The sequence below is a fragment of the Polyodon spathula genome, chromosome 16 (assembly GCF_017654505.1).
Source record: "Polyodon spathula isolate WHYD16114869_AA chromosome 16, ASM1765450v1, whole genome shotgun sequence".
NCBI lineage: Eukaryota > Metazoa > Chordata > Actinopteri > Acipenseriformes > Polyodontidae > Polyodon > Polyodon spathula.
In genome coordinates, this window is record NC_054549.1 from 32025624 (window position 1) to 32050448 (window position 24825).

The 24825-nt window shown below is 38.3% G+C and overlaps 1 protein-coding gene across 1 annotated transcript in view; it reads right to left on the minus strand.

Annotated features, from left to right (window-relative positions):
* Nucleotides 1-4435: 4435 nt before the first annotated feature.
* Nucleotides 4436-24825, minus strand: part of LOC121328497 (chemokine-like protein TAFA-1) — a 108508-nt gene continuing 88118 nt past the window's right edge. Inside the window, exons 3-6 of the mRNA XM_041273181.1 lie at nucleotides 23689-23829; nucleotides 7659-7783; nucleotides 5897-5996; nucleotides 4436-4522 (exon numbers count right to left, since the gene is read on the minus strand). Coding sequence (XP_041129115.1) covers nucleotides 5970-5996; nucleotides 7659-7783; nucleotides 23689-23829 — 293 coding nt within the window. The 3' untranslated portion in view covers nucleotides 4436-4522; nucleotides 5897-5969. The remainder of the gene's footprint in view (nucleotides 4523-5896; nucleotides 5997-7658; nucleotides 7784-23688; nucleotides 23830-24825) is intronic.

Below are 24825 nucleotides of genomic sequence, written 5' to 3' on the forward strand. Positions count from 1 at the left end.
TTTTTTACTAGTGCCCAACATACCTCAATAAATCACACACACTGCTGTGCAAAAGTCTTAGACATGTTGCATTTTACTACTATGATATATTATGAGCATCAACAATTTACTCAAAGCCTCCACTAGTGTTTTCTACTATTATAACAACTTTGACTTGCATAAAGGAAAAACATTGAGTGAAATAGCTTGCATCACTTGATTTTCAAGGTGTGGTATCCGAAGCATAACCAACAGTCCAAAGCACCTTTGACCATTGTTCCAATGTCCAATTTCTTGTGCATATTTTAGCCTTTTAGTTTTGTTCCCCTTTCTTAACAGAGGTATTCTTACTGCAACACATCCTTTAAGTCCTGATTTCAAGAGTGACCTTCGTACTGTTGATTCGATGGACAATGACCCCTGTGCTTTCTGCCTGTTCTACTGTTGATTCAACGCTTGTTTTCTTTCTATTCCTTAAGGATATTATCTTCAAGTGTTGCTCATCATTGTTAGACAGCTTTTTGGGTCTTCCAGTCCTGAATTTGTCAATTATAGATGACGTTTCTCTGTACTTGTTGATTATGCTTCAGATACCACACCTTGAAAATCGAGTGATGATAGCTATTTCACTCAACGTTTTTCCTTCTTAAGTCAAGGTTGTTATTATAGTAGAAAAAAACAGTGGCGGCTTTGAGTAAATTGTTGATGCTCATAATACATCAGAGTAAAAAATGCAAGCAGTGTACCTTTGCTGAACCTTTGTTTTTAGCTGATTTCGGAGGCTATGAGTGATTTTATTACTGAATTTTGGGCATTCAAATGAACTCTCACAGTTAAAGCCCTAACTGTATGTACCGTGATTCAAACACAGCAGTGGTGTAGTCGAGCTGGAATGCTGTTCCAGTACTTTTTTATATAGGCAGAGCCTTGACTTAAGAATTATCTAAGACAGGGGTCTCCAATCCTTGCCCTGGAGAGCCCCAGGTTTTCTATGTTTCTTTACATCATCAGTGGCTAAAGATCTGGAACACCTGTTAATTCAGACTAATTAAGCCAATAATTGGTTCAATTAAGTAAATGAGAGATTGGTTGAAACGAAAACCAACAGCCACAGTAGCTCACCAGGACCAGGGTTGGAGACCCATGATCTAAGAACATTTACCGATTTGTTATGAAAATGCTTATATAGAGGCTGACCGCTCTAATTTCGTTGCCTGAGCATCAATGAAACAATCTATTTTCTGTCGGGAAATCAAATGAGTCTTTCCGCTGAATACGCACTAGGAGCAAAACACTCAGTGTCCGATTCTCTACATAGCAATTTTGATGGAATCTCTGATAACCAGCGTGTATTTTAAATGTTTACAGAGTCAAATCTCCCGCACAATGATCTGATTCAGTAAACCGTCCTTGTGATGCAATGAAGAGAACATTAGGGACTTATATTTCATACAGTACTACTTTAAGAAGGCTAACAATTGTTTTAGTAAACATGCTGATGAAGACAGCTGACAGCAAAAGTAAAACACAGTTTTAAAGCCTACAAGACTGCCCTTGTATTTGTAAAAAGATTAAAAAACAAAAACAATTTGAATTATACTTATACAGTTCTTAAATTGGTGACAAATAAAAAATAAGTGAGCATTTGTGTAATTCACACTTTTATTGGATGCAAAGACGGGGGAGACGGGACGTGATATACGATAGGGCATTGCAGTGATTGAAGGGCTGCGCTGGTGATGACATAATCAAAAGGAATAGAAAAAAAATAGCCAAAAAATAACCAAACCACCAAAGACAACATTAACCCGCTAGATCGTTTTCAAACAAGACAAATCTGGCTGGAAAAACGCCTATCTGCAAGCACTTGGGGAGTAACCTAAAAGTCGCATGCGGGATGCATGCATTACCTACTAAATGTTACCTCAAGTTCAATGTACAAATAAAAGGTGAGTTTATATAATTTGTTTTTAGAAAAATGTGTTTTCGTTCCTGCACTTATAGAACTACACCACTGATACACAGTAAGTACAACGTAACCTCTAATGCAGTTTTTTTAAATTACTTCAACCCATGCCATCCCCAGTAGTAAACATAATAATAATAATAATAATATGAGCTGAAATTATGAAATCTACAAACCTAATATAACCCATCCACCATGCAATTTTCAAAAATAACAAGAGACTACATGTTTCAGAAATACAAAGTTTATTACTGTTTCATGTACAACAAACAAACAACTATCTCAGCAAGTGTTCACTATCAAAGAGATACAGATGTCAATACTACAGAGATAAAGAATTTACAGTACAGAGATAAAGAATTTACAGTACAACACATTTGCATTTTATATCTAATATGCTATTTTCAACTTTATAAAGTCTAAGAAATTACAATTTGATCAGCTGGGAAGTGGGAACTAGTTGATGTTTTGTCTCTTATTCATATACCTGCAATTATAAAGTCCCACTTGCGGAGAGTTTTAGATTCTAATTAGTTATCCATATCTATTATTGAAAGTATTGTTTGAACACACTTGTAATATCCATTAATATAGTTTGTATTTCAAGGTTGATTTTTAAACAGTAAAACTAATGAAATATCTTCTATTCATGCGAGGGTCGGTTTATTTAAAGGTTTTCCTTAGATTTAAGTATGGTTTATTATTATTTAGATAATTATTGTTAAACAGAATACTTAATGAAAATTAATGGGATACTGTATATTTCATTTCACTCAAGGTGTTCAACAACCATAATAAATATCCTGTTTTTTTGTTTTTTTTTTAATGCAAAAGGCTGTAATTTACATTGACATTACATGTTTACATTAATATTTTACACAAAACCATGCAATTATTGAGAAGAATTTTCTAATATTACACAGGTAACCTCATTTCATAAGTTGTAATATCAACATGAATTAGAGCATTTTGCATTCTAAAGACAGGAGGATGTCTATACTTTTATGCACTGTGTATATACTCTGAGTATTTAGTTACCCTATTTATGTGCTTGATGACAAATACACAGTATAAACTAGTCTCTATTGTTGGATATGAAGATTTACAGCACATGACAAATAAAGTATATTAAAAATGAAATCCGCGACCGTGAGGATGTTTTGCTTAACCTTCATCTGTCTTGATGACAGATAAAGACGTGTTCATGTGATAAAACTATGATTTGTTTCTGTATCAGGATTCAGTGTAATATGCATGGACTCTGGCTAATTAAAATGACCCCTGTGGGTAGATGAAAGAAATTTAGCATATTTCCATTCATTTTGCATTTTTTTTCTCAATAAAGGCCAGGTACGCTAAAACTTGTCCACAGGGACTCTAATGTCTGTATTAATAAAGCTGCCAAGACCTAATCACCACTCACAATGAATGTCAATCCCAACATGTCTGTGGTTGAAGGAAAGGAGCCAACAGATTCACTTAGTCTGAAATAAGTAGACACATGTCACACTAAAGAACAGACTTGGACAAAGATGAATTTGTGTTGCCACTGTCCTTTTCTATAGCTGTCATTGTAGGGAGCACAAACAAAATGAGGTTTTGTAGCAATGGAATAATGCTGTTGAATGCTGTAGCATGTTTTTTTGGTTTTTCAGTTTCTTTTCACTGTATGATTTACCAATAACCTAATGCATCCTGTAATGTACGTTTAAAGCAGCACAATAAAAGCAACACAAACACATATTATTATTATTATTATTATTATTATTATTATATTATTATTATTATTATTATTATTAATAATAATTATAATAATAATAATAATAATAATAATAATAATATAATAATAATAACCTGCTTTATTTGAGAAAATATCCAATGTCTCAGTCTAGTACCACTATATAGGTGCAATTAATTGTGTAAAATCTTTAAAAAGTCATTGTAAAGCCAGTGGCAGCATTTACAGTTACTTATAAAATCTTCTGATCAATTTCCTGTGGGAATCATTATACAATTTTGTATCCCGCTTACTAACACTAAAAACCTCCCTAAATGTATCAAAACCACTTTCTCATTAATAGTGTGTACACTGTTGTTCACAAAGTATAGGATTCCACTAAGAAACTGCTGTATAGTATCAGTTGGTATTGAACAGAATGGAAAACTACATCCACCAAATCTCATAAATCATAACTTTTTTATAACTTTTTTCAAATTGAAAGCCATTTTTTGCTCTGAAAACCGATGACAGATTACTGTTTTAAAAGTGAGAATTCAAACCACTTATGTTGGATTATTACACAGCATCTTCTGTTCTCCTAATAGAAAACATATGCTATGTGGAAATTTAAACAGTCTAAACATATTGTTAACTGCTTGAGAGCTTTATTTCAAGACTTAAACAAAAATGATCAGTTTATGAAAACAAGTCATATAAACTAAGATAAATTAATTTAGCCACAAGGAAGATCATGGAGATCTTAGAAGGGCTTTTGATAGATGGCATCAGCTAAGATCACTGGGGCTTCTCATTGCTGCTTGCCCTGGTCTGGTGAAATAGGCAATGATGTCCCCTTTCTGCAAGACATAAAGAGAAAGAAAGGTGTCAGGAGTTGGCATCAGAGGCATTGATGCAAATGTCAATGTAATTGAAGGTTTGAAAACCGCATGACATCCCTGTCAGGTTCAACAGGTTTGGGGAGGTTCAGGTTTGCCATTGCTTTTCAATGCAAAAATCTTTCATCTTGAAACTGCCTGATGAAAATGTAAGATACTTCCCTTATGACGTACTTTAAACAATTAATATACAAGTTTCTGTGTTAAATTTAAAGTGAGACTTCGGATCATGCAGAATTCTAATTAGTATATTCATATATTGTAATTATATTTAGCTAATTAGTTTTGACTAAGTACAGTATACATGCTGGAGATGCCCAGAGTGACAACAAATATTGCTTGTCAGAGTTACTCTTTTGAAAATAAAGGCACTGTATGTAAGTAGATATGAAGAGCCTCCTTTGAAGGTCTTCAACCCAATGTTTTTTTTGAGAAGAATGATGAAATGAAGCCAGTAACATGTTGAAATCCACTGCCACCGGTGGCACTTTCTTTAATTGCATCTACAAGTCTTCCAGTGCATGAAGCAGCATCGGATAATTCAGCCAGAACAGAATGAGAAGAATGGATTTCCCAAAGACTTGCAACAGAGAGTATAGAATTTGCTGATGTGGCCACAAAGACAGTCAGTGGATTGTATGTGATGTCAAAAAAGGCTACAGTAGCTGCAGTCATCAACAAAGTAACCAACTGACAATGAGTCCAGTCAGCTAGCTGCTCCCCTTTGGGCTAGATCAGAACAAAATCTGATCACCAGTGGTCATTTTGAAAATAGACACTGTCCTATTACTATATGCTATTGGGATAGTCTACTACCACCCATGTATTATTCATGGAGACCTTAGATCACTTAGAGTACTTTATTTTAATGGACACCTTTCACTGCTGATGATCTAATACCACAGCATATTCCAGACTGATTTGAAATGTTTTTTTTTTTCTTCTGAAAAGTCTTTCAAAACCAGCTATGACATGTTATTCAGTCTGGCAGCACTTTCTGGAATCCCTGGCCTAAAATGGAAAGTTAGATCAATCTATGAAACACTAAAAAGAATAGCTTAGAGGGCATACCATATGCTGGAAACCCAGGAACACTAGTCTGTTTGGGAAAAGAGCTGGAACCCATGATAAGTACAGTGAGAAAAAATGCAGTCTTGCTTTACATGGACTCATTACAATGGTATATTGAGTTCATTACTAGGATAAGCCTATATGGCTGTTACAGGTTATTATAGATGTTTGTGAATAGTATAGAATATATATATATATATATATATATATATATATATATATATATATATATATATATAATATATATATTATCAGGAAACCAACCTTTTTAGAAACATTTGATGCTCCATCTCTATTGTATGTGATTTAAGGCCTTCTTTGATCTTTGAGTCCATGGCTAAAAAGACGAATAAGGCTGCGTGTTCTGTAAAAAGTGAAATTAAACAACATTATTGGATTTGAATATGCTTCTTGAACTGTATAGGAATGGTCAAGATGTTATGCACCAACCTTGGCATCTTGCCTGTCATAAAAGTATATGAATATGTTAATGACAGTCCTGTAGCAGAGTCCGATAAATACGTTCCAAAGATGGAATGTTGACTTGTTGTTGTAATGAAACATACAGTAAGTTGAAATCTTACCTTTTTAAAATGAGGAATTTGGTATCTTCAAGTCAGCGTCTTTTCTTTCTAGCTGCTCTTGGAATAGTGCACAACTAGGGTCACGAGACTTGAAAAATAATGATAACTACAGCTACCTTTCTCCTGCCACTTGGAATTATTGTAGTGGAAGTATGTCTGGGATGACATCTCATGCATGTACACATGTACTTTTGGAATGATTTCTATTTAACAGTAGCCTAAGATGATACTTTTTTTTTTTTTTTTTTTACCAGATATGAAAAACACTTCAATTAATTCAGAAAAATTAATTTCTATTGTGTAAGTCCCAGTTTGAAGTTTAATGGTTATTTTAACAACTGGTATGTTAAGGTAGCCAGTCGGCTATGCTAAGGTTCAAATGTATGAGACCATACACGGGTTTTGAAGCCAAATGCAATATTTTATTTATTTATTTATTTTTAATTCTTGCAGTTCAAAACACCAACGGAAGTAGTATTTTGAAGTAAAGCTCTGAAAAGTGTAGCAGTGGTAAATTAACTACCAAGCAAAACAATTGAAAACTGTCCTGTAAATGTAGTTCTCAGATAGGCTGGCTGTTACTTTTCTGATATTTAAACAGGAAGTTCCACTGTTTACCTGCCCCAGTGTATTCACTTATCCCTCTCTCAGATCTGGTGCACTGATAGAAACTGACACAGAGCAGATACCAAAACAAACCACTCCAAAAGAAAAAGAGGCATTAATATTTACTATACTGAAAAGTGCTGCTTCTCAGGAGAAAGGTGCACTTTGTGCAAATAACAGAATAAATCTGATTCTGCGTTCAGTGTCCTTGTTCCATGGGCAGGAGAATAAAGCTAACTTCAAATTGTAAGGATGCTCCTCAGGCCCCAAATTTTTCATCTGAGGGAACAAGTGTAAAGGATTACTGTGGTAAGAGTTGTTAAGCTGGAGGTCCTTCTGGACTGGAATCGGAGTGAGACATCATTGCATCGTTGCATCTGCCTGACAAATGTGTTCCTTAGGAATTGCTGGTGAACAGGTCCTGATAACACATTAGTGCTCCTGTCAGTGAAGGCAAAGCTAAGGTTTGAGTATCTGCTCATAGATATGTTTGAAATAAGGAGCCTGGGGCGTGGTAAATGGAGGAATTCTTCAATTTTGTCATATGGTTGGGTGTATTTGGTTTTCACCAGTAACACACTTGGTTAGGACACCTTAGAGCTCTCCAGTAACACTAATCTCTTTATATACTGTAAAATCAGATTGAACTGGTATGCACTCATCGCAGACAATTCTGCTTAAAACTTATCCTACAGAGAATGCTGATTACTTTCCCTTACTTTATGGTTAGAGTGCAGTGATAAAAAAAAGGTAAAAAAAAGGTAGCTACCAGACATGCACCTCCCCCCCCACCCCATTGCTCACATAGAAAAAAGAAAAGATCTTGTATTACTTACCCTAGTGGTCTTAATTTTGTTGCCTGAAGAGCACATCCATCCTGAATTATCAGGTAATGTCTTGCACTCTTCTCCTTCCAGGCAGGGTTCCATCTCACACCACCATTTCCCAATAACTATGGAAGCTGCAGGGGTTACAGAATAGGCAATCAGACTAAAGCTATTGATTTCACAGCACAGGCTATACTCTGTTTTTTTTTTCTTTCAGTCTACACGGCTGCTTGCCTCTTTTTAACCACAGCTCAGACTAGGGGAAAAGAATGGTTAATTTTCCTCCAACTTAGCTGTGTTTTTTTGATGTTAAAAGCTCTGATGCTTTCAGACAGCAATCCTCTTGCCTGAGTGGATAAGCTCTGTTTTGAACTGGGACGAGGTCTTGTTCAAGGGAAAGGTTGTACAAATGAGTTGATATGCAACACAGTGATTGAAAAGATCATGATCTACCTATTGGAATTAAATATAAAAATCACTGCCAGCGCTATGGAAACGGAATGCTAATTTTCTATGCAGTACAGCTAGGATTAATGGACACTTTTTTTTTTTTTTTCCTTGAACAGCATAAATGCATACAAATTTTCAGTTTTCTAGCATGCTGAGAAACATTTAATAATGGTAAAATCAGTAAAATGTTTCAACATTTATTTGGGATTATTACTGTACAGTAACCCATCACGTATCTAACTGCGCTGGGACCAGAGTAAGAACGTATATGTAAAAAGTTGGATAAATTAATCCTGTTTTAAATACTATTCACAGCTGTAACAATTATTATATTCACCCAGTTATTGTTTTGAGTTTCAGCTTTTATTGGGGAGTTCCCCTAAATCCCTTGTTTAGAAAGATACAGGATATTAATGCTTGTGACAGAGTAGCCGTCTGCCATGTGGATGTGTGCATTCACTGCTGAGTGACAGGCAGGAGAGCGAGACGGAGGCTGAAGATGATATGCCCCGCAGGTGAAACAGGATTTATTTACATATCAAGTTAACACATTGAACAGCTCACATGACACTACCAGCAATGGCAGCGCACAGATCTCATACAACAGTGTATGAAAACTTTAGTAGGATCTACAATATTTGAACTAATCGTCCGTTTGATCATGGTGGATAAACAGTTAGGAAGGATATAGGATGGATTACTGTATTTGTGGTTCATCACATTTTAACAATGTATATATGTTATTACAGCTTGATATCTATTACACTTTGAAGTGCTACTGTTTTTTAATACTAACATTTCTCACAGCTAAAGGAAAGTGACCAGAGCATAATTTCCAAGCTGTGTTGAGGATTTATGACTTGTGTCAATACCCTACATCATTCTGGTATTGCCATTTAATGTTTAAGCACAGATTACAGTAAAGTGATTTTGATTTGATCCTAAATAAATAAACTGTATTTTACAGCTAAACTAAAAGATAAAAAAAAAGATAATTTGCACATTTTCGAAGGCATTTAATTTTTCATTTCATTAATCTTAGGCATTTAGTTAAAAACTGTGGACATGTTGGCATGATAAACATTAGAATTATAATCAACAATTCAAAGTCAACAGCCTTTTGTGTTTGGTTCAATATTAATTATAGCAATCTAATAGAAAACAGGCATTTAAGTGGTAAATACAGAACGTACATTGTGAAATTATTCTTCCGAAAAAGTAGCTATATGACAGATGTGCATGCCTATTGTACATGCTATTCTTCAGTATGTATTATAATATCACAATGTGTTAGTAGGTGTTCAAAAATTCTTTCCCAAAATGGAAAATCCTCTCTTTTTTCACACATGTGAGTGTTAAACATTATATGACGTGGGGGTGCTATGGTGTGTTTTACCACTAAACCACAAAACAGCCTTCAGACATTTCACATTACGTTACTCACTAGAGAAATTGCTATAAATAAAATTTAAATCAGGAGCAAATTTCAGATGCCGGCAGTGAAAAAGACTTTGTCAGCCCAATAAAAAGATATCAATTGTCCTCACTTTATTCAATAAATTGTGGTTCATTTCTAAATGGATTCGATTAAAAGAAAGGTCAGACTCCCAGCGAGATGCTTTTGGCACCAGGGGAGTCCTCTGTTGACAGGTGGTTTAGAGCTAGGAGCAAAAACATTTTAGACTTCAGAAATTGATAGAAATAAGGACTGCCTGTGAACCAAAGATACATATTGCTTTAAAAGCACTCAGCCACAATTCATGGAGCCAACTACTACGTTTATGTGCTTCTTTGCAAGATGCTTTGAGTCACTGGGTAGATCAAAAGGTCAAGAGAGAAGGAACTGGACAGCTTGATACCTGAATTAGTAAAGGGAAGTGTGAACAATACACTTTATAATGTAACTTTAATTAGATGCAAACTGAGTACATCTCAAACTATTTGTCACTATCCAGTGTGTCTTTGATGCACACTGCTCATCTCTATTTAAAAAAAATAGATAAATTAATAAATACAATCTAATTGGTTTATTCAAAGTTAAATATTGCAGGTTCCAGATTGATAGTATTATTGGCTCTAAAATACCAAACCTTTTTTTTTCTATAGTGAACTGTTGCAAGTAGTTTACACAAAGCATGGATGTTTCCAATCTAACAATGATTTAGAATTTCTTTAACGTCAACCTGCAAATCTACTTCTCTGAGCCATTGTAATGAAACATCAGCTGGTTACTAAGACTCTGTGCTCTGGTCAGTCTTGCGATACTTGAAAAACAATTCTGGGCTGTTCTCCCATTTGAGTTACCAGATCAGGTGCAAGTCAATGCAAGTAAGCAGCAGAAGTTGTTGTTGAAATATAAACTTTCATTTCAGTTTTGAGAGCCTTAGAATGTACTCCTTGCTGTTGAATTTTAAATTGCTAATCTTAGGGGCTGTGTTATCAAGGGAAGGGGTTTATAAATCACTGCAATGTAAAAAGTGCTGCAGACAGCATGAAAATATTTAAACAGGATAGAATTTCCACCTCTGAGACGACAGCTACCGTTTTTCATAACGCAGTGTATTTACATCATTTTAAAATCCCTGGAGAGTAATTACCAATGGTAATATGCAGAATTAACAGGCTATTTTTGTTTTGAGGAGAAGTCCTTGCCATCACTTGTGTGTCAAAATGTACTTAACATGTATGAAATCTACTATTTTACTTGAAGTGGCAGAACAATATGAAGGAACACGAGCAACAATATTCCTTGTTGTCAAGAATCCATCATGACAGCTAATTTAAACACAGCAGTATGACCAAACTTTGCTCCTCTATCCTGCAAAACCAAGGTTTAACAGTTGTGTTGCCAAGGTTACAAGGAATCCAGTGATTGATATCTGAGTGTTATATAAGAAATAGATAGATGTTAACATTTACCGAGATACATTTTAAATGATAATCCTATAAATCCTTTTCATCAAGGATTCTTTTCGTGTTTTTTTGTTCCTCTTGAGAGCAAATGAAGAACGCTCAACTTCCTTAAGTTGTCTTAATGGGCACCCTGGAGAGATGAACAACATCAGTCATCATTGGCGTTATTTGGTTCCACAGACTCCCTGAGCTGCGATTCTTTAGAAGCAGCAGATAGCACTGCACTCTGAATGCAGATTCCACAAGGGAGCCGTGGACCTACTAACCTTAAAGTCAGATGCCAAATCGCTGGAAGAAAGCAATTAAATCATCCCGTTATCTAAAGATACAATTACAATTAACTTAACTGTCACTAGACTTGGATTTTTATATAAATTCTCAGAGGAAATGGGAGGCACACAAAAATGGGTGCCACATTTACCAACATGGTAAAATCTGTAGTGCATTATTATTATTATTATTATTATTATTATTATTATTATTATTATTATTATTATTATTTATTATTATTCTTTTACTTGTGCCTTCATCTTGTTGACAGTCTGTTAATTGATAAACCTACATTATAATCTGTGTAACTTCTGTGTTTCCAGTTCCATGGTGTTTTAAAGGTAATAATGTTGTGATGTAATAATAATAAATAATAATAATAATAATAATAATAATAATAATAATAATAATAATAATAATAATAATAATCTATTATACATATACTGTATCAGTCGTGTGTGGTTGGGTGGGTTACTGCAGGATTTTGGCTGATATTGGCTCATAGTAATGTAAAGAGACTATTTTACATTTACCCATTTTTACTTTTGAGAAGCGAGCCAAAAACACATTTTTCATTACAACTTGGGTTAGATTTATATTCAAGACTTTGATTCCTTTTAAATTGAAAATTGTAACGTATTACCTGAAAAGTGAAATCAATCTTTGGAAAAAAAGGAGGGAGTATAGATTAAAAAGCTGGCACACCAAAGATTTTGAAATATGAGGATCCTGGCTTTGCATGTAAGATTAATGATATGTACATGGGCTTACATTGCTTTTTTTAAAATGCAGGTCTTACATTCTTAGGTTCAGACAGGAAACATGTGATGCTTGTGCTTTTACCGCCAGAAGGTTGGTTTGCTTAGAATTTAATATAAAAAGGTGCCCAATCAGAGGAATGGAGTCATATAAATCAAATAAAGGTTTAAAAGAAGTATGTATTCTGTAATGTATTTTAATAGCTGATGTATAGACTGAAATGTAATGCTTTTCTCATTGGTTAAAAAAATAATAATAATTATGTATGAAACATTAAGTCATACCCACAAATGTAACTTTATTGATTCACATGTTTTTATTTTCTTCTGGTATTCTAAAATGTCTTTGAGCAAAAATGGTTTATTCTTTAAGATAAGATTATAAGAAATAATCATACTTTTCATTTGCATAACTGGGACTTCAATTTGTGATACATGACCTGAGGAATATCCTGGATAAAGTCTAGTTGAATCCTGTTCTTGTGGAAAGTAATTTTATGAAGGATGCAACAGAAAGTTGATATTGGGCTTTCCTTAAAGAGAATCTCAAACAGTTGGACTGTACAGCAAGTGCAAATCCTGTTACGCATTAAAATCAAACAATAAAACCTTAAAGCAGTGTGTTCTGGAATGAAGCATCCTTCCTGTTTCAGTCTGGTCTGTTCTTGTTGCTGCATACCTAGCTCCCAACAACTTGAAGCTCCCATAATCTTGTTGGGTCCATGGCCATGTCACTGAAAAGGCCTACAGTAGCATACTGCACAATTGCAAGTTCTAAAGGGGTTTGTTACACACTGTTTCCATGGTCCTATCTAAGCTTACACTGGAATAGTTCGCCAACCATTTGAAGGTGAGATTACAACTTTTAAAACATCATTATTTTACCAGTGCTGCTACCAGATGTTACCCATTGCTATTTAGACATTTTCATTTTTATACTTTTATACTTGGCTTATTTGAAAACGCTGAATTGGATACATTTAAATGTTCTTGTAAATACAGTCATAATGGTTTATAAATTGATCTTTGGAGTACTACTCCTACATCTTTGAGGGACTATGCTCATATTTGACGAGACCAATAAATACTGTTTAGCCTTCACTAACTACTGCCTGCTGTCTGGAATAAGAATCAAGTAATGAGCTGTGTTCAGGGGAGTAGTATTCAAAATTTTAGCTATATAATTAGCTAAAATATCTCCTTCTGCAATATTCTGCCTAATCCAAAAAAATATTTATAGTTTTCCATCCGGCTACAGTAATTTACCTTCTTTAGCACCTATTGATTATTTCCAATAAAAATGAAGATCAGAAAGCAATGATGTTTAAAGTTTAATGGCTTTTTGCTGCTGCTAATTTCCTGTTTGACTCGATCAATACATTCCACTAGATAAGTGAACTCTTTCTGTTCTTGCAGCTCTCTGGTGCACCTCTGATTTACATCAACATCTCATTAAGAAACCAAAGAAGGAAGCATTCTATACTTCACACTCATTCAAAGTCTGTTCTCACCCAGGATGTTTATCCATTAATAAGATTTACAAATCTGTTTGTTTACATGTTCTTATACAAAATATTTATGAGATGTTGTTGCAGGGGGATGCTGCAGGTTCCTTGCAGTTATCATATTACATTGTCACGCTCTGTGTAATACATCTAATCAAGTATAATACAAGATCTGTCTGTAAGGAAAAATTATTTACACACACACACACACACACACACACACACACACACACACACACACACACATCCACTCTTCCAATGCTACAAACAAAGAACTGAGTGCCCTTTGGTTTCATAGTACTGGTATATATTTAGCCATAGGCAACAAACAGTGACGAATGACCATTCTAAAATGGTACAAATGCTTTCTTCAGGGGAAATGCAAGATTCATTTGTAGCACCTATTCTTTGGCACTTTCACTAAAGCTCTTGTAAGTAATTGTCACTTCATACATGAACTTCAGAAAGGCTAGCACCCAACCTTTTACATCCCAGTCTTTTTTTTTTTTAAGATCATATTTTGACGCAATACCTGTGGACACGTTTGACAAATGTGCAACCTCCAAAGCCATGCAGAGTAAGAGGGAGCTGTGGCAGGCTGGCGAGTGGATAGAGGCCCAGAGACAGACTGCAGTTCAAAAAAATAACTATTTTATTATAAATAAACAAAAATAAAGTGCACAAGGGCAAAATAACAGATACTCAAACACAAATAAAGCAAAAACAAAACTCACAAAAATAAAGTTTCCAGGCTGGGCAATGCCTTCACTGGATTTAGAAAATTCAAAAAAAAAACACAAAACAAACACCAACCTGCTTCCTCAGCTCCCTCTGAGAAGCTGAGGCCTCCTTTTATATCAGGTGGCTGGGCGCTGATTGATCGTTAATCAACCTAATCAACTAATCAACCCCAGCCACCTGAACATAATAAACCCAGGCAGGTAGGGGAAGTTAACCCCATCCCTGCCAATTTAAAAGGGCAGAGCTTTGCTCTGCCACACACCTCCCCCCATGTACAACGTACACCGGCCGCAATCGGCCAACTCCCCCCTTCCCCCCCCCCACCCTCCTCCCCCCAAGAGTCCAATTATGTCCCTTGGGTGGGCTGTTATGGTGGGTGGTGGTGGGCGGGGTTGATGTCGGAGCCCCCAAGCCTTCTTTGGTTGAGGGGGCCCCGAATGTCCAAGGTAGCATGGCGACGGCGGCCCGGCTCCCTCTGGTGGCGGAGGTGGCGGAGGCGGCGACGGCGGCCCGGCTCCCTCTGGTGGCGGAGGCGGCGACGGCGGCCCGGCTCCCTCTGGTGGCGGACGGCGGCGGCGGCGGCGGCTCCCTCTGGTGGCGGAGGCGGCGGCGGCGGCCCGGCTCCCTCTGGTGGCGGAATGCCCGGCTCCCTCTGGTGGCGGAGGCGGCGGCCCGGCTCCCTCTGGTGGCGGAGGCGGCGGCCCGGCTCCCTCTGGTGGCGGAGGCGGCGGCCCGGCTCCCTCTGGTGGCGGAGGCGGCGGCCCGGCTCCCGCTGGTGGGAGGCGGCGGCCCGGCTCCCTCTGGTGGCGGAGGCGGCGGCCCGGCTCCCTCTGGTGGCGGAGGCGGCGGCCCGGCTCCCTCTGGTGGCGGAGGCGGCGGCCCCGCTCCCTCTGGTGGCGGAGGCGGCGGCGGCGGCCCGGCTCCCTCTGGTGGCGGAGGCGGCGGCCCGGCTCCCTCTGGTGGCGGAGGCGGCGGCGGCGGCCCGGCTCCCTCTGGTGGCGGAGGCGGCGGCGGCGGCCCGGCTCCCTCTGGTGGCGGAGGCGGCGACGGCGGCCCGGCTCCCTCTGCGGAGGGAGGCGGCGGCGGCGGCCCGGCTCCCTCTGGTGGCGGAGGCGGCGGCGGCGGCCCGGCTCCCTCTGGTGGCGGAGGCGGCGACGGCGGTCCGGCTCCCTCTGGTGGCGGAGGCGGCGGCGGCCGGCTCCCTCTGGCTCTGAGGGCGGCGGCGGCTCCTCCCTCTCGGGCTCTGAGGAGCGACGGCAGATCCTCCTCCCTCTCTGGCTCTGGGAGCGACGGCGGCTCCTCCCTCCATCTCTGGCTCTGGGAGCGACGGCGGCTCCTCCTCCCTCTCTGGCTCTGGGAGCGACGGCAGATCCTCCTCCCTCTCTGGCTCTGGGAGCGACAGCAGATCCTCCTCCCTCTCTGGCTCTGGGAGCGACAGCAGATCCTCCTCCCTCTCTGGCTCTGGGAGCGACAGCAGATCCTCCTCCCTCTCTGGCTCTGGGAGCGACAGCAGATCCTCCTTACTCTGGCTCTGGGAGCGACAGCAGCTCCTCCTCCCTCTCTGGCTCTGGGAGCGACGGCAGCTCCTCCCCCTCTCTGGCTCTGGGACGACGGCAGCTCCTCACCCCTCTCTGGCTCTGGGAGCGACGGCGGCTCCTCACCCCTCTCTGGCTCTGGGGACGACGGCAGCTCCTCACCCCTCTCTGGCTCTGGGGACGACGGCAGCTCCTCACCCCTCTCTGGCTCTGGGAGACGACGGCAGCTCCTCACCCCTCTCTGGCTCTGGGAGCGACGGCAGCTCCTCACCCCTCTCTGGCTCTGGGAACGACGGCAGCTCCTCACCCCTCTCTGGCTCTCGGGAAGGCGGCTCACCCCTCTTTATTGGAGTGACCGGTGGATCTCCCATGTCTACCGCCAGGTAATTAACCACCATGAGGGCAACCTCTGGGAAGGAGGCCGGGTGGTGTTGTTCCTCCCACTGTTCCCACCTCTCCCCATCTCGACGCCACAGCGTGTTGATAACTATGGGGAGATCGTGGACGAGGTCTGCCTCAGGGTGCATCAACCAGTCCCAGATCTCCTGGGACGGTGGTGAAGGTGGTGGTGCTGGAGGTAGTGGGGTGGCCCCTGATGCCCGGGGTGAACACTGCACCTCTTCCTGGGCCTGGTTGTAGGGGCATCCTGCCCAGTTGTGGCCGTCCTCCTCACACCGGCCACACCAGTTTGCCGGTGGCACGTCTGGGCAGGACCGCCAACGATGGTCCTCCTTCCCACACCAGGAACACCAGGGGAAGAGGCTGGCCGGGTCCTCCAGCGGTGGCTGCAGCAGCTTACATTTCTTCAGCTGCTGCTTGTCCTGCCTTTTCCACTGTCTGCTCTTCTTTCCCATTTTTTTTTCTCAAAAAAAAAATAAATACTGCTCTGAGCCTCTAGGTGGCGCTATCCCACTTCTGACACCAAATGTGGCAGGCTGGCGAGTGGATAGAGGCCCAGAGACAGACTGCAGTTCAAAAAAAATAACTATTTTATTATAAATAAACAAAAATAAAGTGCACAAGGGCAAAATAACAGATACTCAAACACAAATAAAGCAAAAACAAAACTCACAAAAATAAAGTTTCCAGGCTGGGCAATGCCTTCACTGGATTTAGAAAATTCAAAAAAACCACAAAACAAAACACCAACCTGCTTCCTCAGCTCCCTCTCCCAAATGAGAAGCTGAGGCCTCCTTTTATATCAGGTGGCTGGGCGCTGATTGATCGTTAATCAACCTAATCAACTAATCAACCCCAGCCACCTGAACATAATAAACCCAGGCAGGCAGGGGAAGTTAACCCCATCCCTGCCAATTTAAAAAGGGCAGAGCTTTGCTCTGCCACAGAGCTATAGTTTGCCATTGCAGAAATATAATCTATTGTATGCAAGTCAAGTAGCAGTAAAATATGGAAAAAGAAAACAACTCTTTATTTATTCTAAGAGTCTAATTATAAAACTATCTGTCAAAAACATGTTCAAAATCTGTATCTAAACATATATTTTAGTGTATTTAGTAACCTGAAAATAATGTTAAGCCATTTTCGGGGTTAAGAGAGTCTTATTGACATTCCATAAGCTAAGTAGAGTGTCTTTTATTGCTTCTGTTTGTTAAGAATTAAGTCTTGTTTTTTCACCCCAACACAATTTAACTGCACCACTATCATTACGACAGGAAACACTCTCCTTTCTATAAATGTAGTTTCCATTATGATGCAAAATAGCAGCAACCAGATGACCATAATAATTCTTTACATGATGTGATCATCTGGAGGTGCAGACATGGGTATTTATGACTTCTATTTCTTTGTAATGCCAGAGTTGACTGGTTAGAAAATTATCATTTCTATTAGGATTTTTTCTGTCTAGAGGGAGTTTGCAAATCGCTGGTAGCTTGGCTGAGTGCATAATTAATTACATTGTGGGATGCTTTATACCATCTACTGTTTCTTAGCATTAGATTTTTATAATATGTGGGTTCTCTATCATGCTCCATTGTTGTTTTTTGTTTAATCCGGGTTGAGTAACCTCAGTTAACCTCCTGATGACAGAGCTTTCGATAATACATTTGCTGTTTTAGACTTTCTGTGCTTCATATTTAAATATATCAATGCTGTTTAATAGCAGCTCTGACCTGACTCTTGTACGATTGGTTTATACTGTATATAGGGGCTGCAGGTTGACAATTGAGGGGGGGTTGAAAATTGACCACTAGGGAGGGGTATATTTCTGTCCTTTTTGCAACTGTAATTTTGTATAGAGTATTGTGTATTTTCCATGTACTACTCGCAGTTGCCATTGTATAAAGCAATGGTTCAGCCTACAGTTCTTGCAGTATAGGCTATATACTGTAAATTACACATGATATACATAAATAGCTACAGAATACAGTATAAACAACAGTGTAAAAGTACATGTATCAAAATTACACATATCTTTTCCGTTGCCGTTAGTGAGAACCCTGAGCTTGAAGATCCTTTACAAGCGTTGAGATATCTGGCATTATATTTGTAACAGCAAGTCGAAAACCACCCTGCACATCTTTGGTTTTGATACTCCCCAGTGCACTGAATGCAGTGTTGGACAGGTATGTGGTCACAAACTGGAGAAGGATTCTAGTGGTTGCATGCACAGTTAATTTGGGTGCAACATTTACTCCCTCAGCAAGTCAGAATGTTTGGTAGCCATACTCCTGAAAGTATCGTTTGCATAGTGAATTTTCTTGTAGATCTGTAAGTTCGTCTTCACAATTCAGGTATGCCATCTCCTATTTTCGCTAGAAAAGGATCCAACACCCATGTATCTTCAGAAAAGTCATCTTGAGAACCTTGATTTGAGTTCCTTTTGAAGTGCTTTTATGTTGTTGACAAACATCACAAAGAGATCCGTGTGTTGTTTTCCCTGAAGTGCTTTTGAAAGCAAAGAAAATCAGGTGAGGTCTTTCTCAAGCTTGGCAAAAGCATCAGTTGCTTCCTTGCATTGCAGTATGTTCGTGTTGACTTGTTCAATAAAATAAACTAACACTTTCCCACGTGAAAGCTATTGAACTTCGTTGAGAAATGGGATTGTTTGTTGAGCTTCATCTTCACACGTCTCAGCAATGAGTCGATTGTTAAGTGACCAACCTTTAATGTAGTTTACAGTTGTAACTACTGTGCTCAGCGTTTTATTGAAGTCCTCCCACTGATACCTGCCTGTGCCTGGCGAATCATACAATGAAATATTACGCAGTTAGGAGCTTTTTGTTTTAAGCGACTAATGAAGCCCTTATTTTATCCCATCATAGCAGCTGCCCCATCAGAATAACATGCCATGAGGTTTTCCTATGACAGGCTGTGCGCTGTACAGTAACGCTCCACTTCACAAAAAAATATCCTCACCCGTAGTTGTGGTGTTAAGCTTTGTAGACTTTAAGATATCCTCCTTTAGTTCAGCTTCATACAGCACATACACAAGTAGGACCACCTCATCTGCCACTGTGGTTGTTTCATCCAACTGGATAGCAAATTGTGTCATCTGTAATTTTTGTACAAGTGTTTACAGCCATTTTGTTTATCCTGTCTTTCACTGTTTTAATATTATTTGCCATTTGCGATGCACACATTTTTCTTGACCATTTAATAATAATAATAATCTTAATTTTTATGCAGTGCCTTTCATAGTGGACTACCATCACAAAGCACTTTACAAGCTACGAGACTAGGGTGTGGGAACTATGCATCAGCTGCAGAGTCACTTACAACAACGTCTCGCCCAAAAGATGGAGAACAAGGAGGTGAAGTGACTTGCCCAGGGTAGTACAGTGAGTCAGCAGCTGAGCTGGGATTTGACCTGAGGACCTCCTAGTTATAAACCTGTTTCTTTAAGCACTGAACCACACAGCCTCTGCTTTGATAAGTTCTTCGTTGATAGTGTGTGTTTTTATTTTTTTTGCAATTATAAGTGAACAGCAAAAAGAAGCTTCTGTGGTCATCTGTGCGTCGTTCCCTACTTTTCCAAAAGCATCCTTTATACTAATTGGTATTTCACCACAGAAAAACATTGAGGCCGTGCTTTCTCAGTAAGCCCTTCCATAAACCCTAATGTTAGATAGCTGTCCAAGTAGGAATGCGTTTTCTTTTTCTTTCTTTAGGTAGCTGTTCGGTTGCACAACGATTAGACATTTTATATTTCAGACATTCATTATAAATATGAAATAAAACAAAACTAAAAAAAACGCTCAAATTCTAAATACTTCTTCAGACGCTATAATCGTATCAGCTGTCGTTACTTTCCTCTCCTCTCCGAACGCATCACCCATGTTAGGCTTGTGACGTCTCATGAATTATGCACTGCTAATTCTTAAGCAGAATGACATTGTCACGATGGCGCCCCCCCAGGTTGGGAACCATGGGTATAAAGTAACTTTTAATATGGCTGACCAATCCTATACATAGCAGTGGCTCAACGAAAGCCATGATACATGTAATAGAATTATAAAAGACTCAAAGAACAACATAGTGTGTTTTTCAGCTGCTGAATTCTGAATTATCTCATGGACTAATTATGTCCTACCCCTTTGAGATTCATCACTAAGTTTTTTGAATTTTTTTAAGTGAAACAAATTGAAAATAAATACATTTTTCCCAAAAGGCTCTATTCATTAGTTTTCAAAGGAAATGTTGTTTTATTATAAAATTCCCCACAGACCCCCAGATTTACTGTAAGAATCCCAGGTGTTTTTTTTGTTTTTTGTTTTTTTTTCCACTTTAAATTTTACTGTGTTGAAAATACCATGTTTTAGGGAACAATTGAAACCTTTTTATTTAAAATGCAGTCTTGCTGTTAGAGAGACAACAGCCAGTACCAATACCATGCACCTAACAGCGGAGGCCTGAGTGCTACCACTCCACCGAATAGCTAAATGCATTTTGTTATGTTTTTCAATTCATTATTAGTCAAAAAGTGGAAATATTATTACAAACATGTAGTTTGGGGCTTTATTTAAATTCTAATACCAACAGGAAATCTCTGTTATTTTGCCCTATAAGTATAGCTTTCATTAACTTGTTATACCCATAGATCTCCTATGTAACGTGTGTGCTATTTCCAAGTTAAAATATGTAAACAAAGATATGGTGTTCCTGGGTATTTCTTTCCTCAGAAAAACCGTCAAATACAGATTGACAATTTGTCACCCACACTGTAAATAGCCTCTGGCTGAACAGAAGGGTTTATTCTCCATCAATTACAATCACAGATGTTCCACATGGTAAAATATACATGGGAAAGGGTGTTTTGCTTGTATTTATACATACTGAATGGCATGAAATTTTTTTTTAACCCAATATTTTTCACAAAATGTTAGTGTTAAAAGCAGGTATCAATAAAGTACAACATTGTGGGCAAAGCAGTTTCGCTTGACAGAGTTATACCATTTATTTATTTATTGCCATAAAGCTGCTGATCAATAATTGCAAATGATAATTAGTCTGAGACTAGAGAAAGGTCACACATATTGTGACATTAAGTTTCCAGGCAAATGTCATAGCCTAGTGATTTTAGCCTACTAATATAGCAACACATGCTTAGTACGAATCATGTGACAATGTTATAATATATATTATATATATAATATATATCTATATATATATATATATATTATATATATATATATATATATATGAGAAAGCCACTCTTCACATGGTGATTCAAGATCAGTTAAGGGTAGTGTCTAATAAGGTCACCATAAATGAAACAAAAAAGACAGTAAAGTGGTAAGGAATACTAGCACAAAAAGACTCTGTAAGGCCTAAACTAAATCACCCTCCTAAAGAACACTATAGCCTACACTGTTTTATAAATACAGTCATCCAGATTTACCAAATTGAAAAGTGCAGATCTCCTGCATTGTTTCCAACAGTGTTGAAAAAGGACAGGGCTCACAGATTTTCCCAGGAGTGTGAAATAATTCTCCAAGCTTGCTCGTTACTCATAAAGACAGCACATTAATAACATTGGGTCCCAAGATTTCTGCTTATCTAGGCCTCAGCAGGGCTAGAGGGATGAACAGCTGACTATTTGGATTTGAAATCACATTTTTCCCAAACTGTGAAGAAATACATAAACTGAGCAAAACTACCTATACTGATTACTTCTAAAAAATCCCTTCTATAAAGCCCCTCTACACAGGTAGGTTTTAGGACAGAGATCACTGCCTATGTGTAAATAATTTATCCTTAATAAATGATATTAACAGACTAATCACCTTAGAAAACCATTTTTAAAATGCATGCAGTATATTTCTCATTCCTTTTAATAATGCCCCAGATTCCTGTTCCTGTTTCAGGCACAGGTGCATAACACATGCCCAAGTTCAGACAATCTTGTATCTCAATTTCTGACAGTACTAAAAGTCTTTTTTGGGTGAAGCTAGGGATCTGTTAGGGTTATGAATTGACGTTTATTCTTACAACTAAAAATAGAAATACTGGTAGTTGTTTCACAAACTCAAGGGATTTGTGCTACTTTGGCAGGAATATGATTAAAGCTCTGAATTATGCAAGCTATTTCACTTTTTTTTTAAAGAATACTTTAAAGTATGCAGAGATTTTAAAACACTAGATCAATTGTTATATAAAAAAGATAAATTGCTTAATTTGTTGAAGGGTTATGCTTACCAGATGAATCCAGATGAGATTGATTTAGTATTACATTGCGTTAGTTCACAACTCACTAATTCAGTTAATGCTCAACTAGGCCATGTTGATGGTAAATTGTACATTTACTTTCCTATGAAAATACAAATAACAAAATAACACAATTATAATTTTATACTATATATTAACAAAGACCTATTTGTCAGTGCACAGCAGGGCTATTACACTCCTGAGTAAAGAGGTTACTTTTTGTTAAAAAATAAATACTGCTTACCATTCCCCACTAACTACATCACTCTTTGTTGATCAACACTGTGGGGTTCTCATAACTCCTGATTCGGGAATTATTTCCAGTGCATACATTACCTGCTGGGGTAATGATCTAATCTGTGAGCTGTCTATTTATCCAGCTGATGATTTATCAATTCCCTTATGATTTATGATTGCAATGTGTCTGGTTTGTGAGTTACAAGACTGGACTGTGATTTTATACTGTTTGAGATTATTTCAATATACACGGTATGTCACTTATATTTGGATTAGTTTGTCTATGTAGCAAAAAAATACTTATTTTGTCTAGCCAACTGGATAAATAACTCAGTTGCAAGTATGCTGTGTTAAACCATGCTGAGAACATGGTTAATCTTACAAGAGGATTTTCATAGCATCCCTGCTTAACAAAATCTTGATGTGGTTTGTCTTTTAAAAGTGGTTTAGATTTTTTTTTTTAAATAGGAAATCCATTTGTTTTAGTCTAGTCCATGATTTCAGACTGAAGTGCTGAGTCAACCATTCTGCTTAAAGACTGTAATCTTGCTTTCCAGTAGAATGCTTATCTTGCATGTACTGTATGCAAACATGGTCAGAGTGTATTCTTTTTCTGCAGTATACGTCAAGAGACTTAGGGCCCTCTCACTAACAAGATGTTATTTCTCAAGGGGCTTATCCTTAAAAAATAACTTTTATAAAAACTGAAATAATAAATCAATCATGTTAAAAGTAGACTTACTAAGCTTGCTTACTAAAAACATTCCAGAATAGAATGTTCTTTTGTTTAAAAAAAAAAAAAAACCTACCCATCTATCCTTTTTTCTTTTCTTGTCTCTAAAACTTCTGTGTCTTTTACCATTTAAATGATTGCACTTAGAAGTCATACAAAATAGGAAATATTATTTAAATCATGTTTTCTTTCTTTATTATTAATCATTAAAGTGAACAAAAATGTACTTGCCATCAACACAGGAGGGTTTGTTTCTCGTTGTCCCAGCGACTTTCCCTGGTAGACAGGAGCACTTTACTGTTTGTGATCTTTCTTCAATTCGGTTCTTGTTACAACACCTATGTGCGGCTATCACCTCACACGTACCTCCTTCTGCCAACAGAAAAGAAAGTTTGGTAATGCTTGACTACAGAGCCATATAATTGAAAAAAACTACATATAGGAAAACACATATTTAGAGCTGATCAAGCTGCCTTGGGTGGCAAAACTGGTCCTAAAAAATATGCTTTTTACGAAACTGCTGCAAAGATACCTCAGCATCCTGGCTTTAGATTTGTTATAAAACTGCCTGGTATACAGTAACAAATCAGTTTTCCAATCCCTTTTAAAAAAACAACACAGAGGAATGAATAGCACAGAGTTAGTAAAGAGATGGTTATAACATATTTTTAAATACAAACAAGATTAGCAGAGAGTGGTGTTATTGGTGAGCTGGTCATAAATTGAGTTACAGTGCTTTACAATTTTACAGTGCATTAAGCAGACTAGAATGAAAAGGGCCCAGAGGGACAGTGTATCCTTGTCCCCTGCAAAACCTGAATGAAGCAAAGACACAGAGATTCCACTTGCACCTCGATCTGCAGTATACAGGTTAATAATAGATGTAATTCTAATTTCTAAATGATTCCATTGAAAGTGCGGCAGCTTTTATGTACTGTCTCTTTCCCAACAAAAGTGATCTGCATAGTTATTAATAAAAATGCATATCTGCACTACAATCACAATACCACATGATAAAAGCTGAACAGCAATTACATGAATTGCACTTGCTTCCATTGCAACAATGCATTCTAAATTGCTGGTGAAAGTATAAGCATCCTTATTGTTCAGTGCAGTGTTTTTAATAGCCATTACAGAGTACTTCCACTGACAAAGCCCTGCAGATTTAACTCAAACAATATTGAGAGCATGGGACAGGTTCTGCAAAAATAAACCCACCAACACGAAACACGAAAAGCTAATTAGAGAGGCCTAGAAAGAAAGCAAGATTGTAAGATTCATCCCCCTCACTTTTTCATTATTTCAGATAGAATAATCTTTATGCAGTGTCCCTCTCACTTTTGAAACCAAAGTTATGACACTGCATTG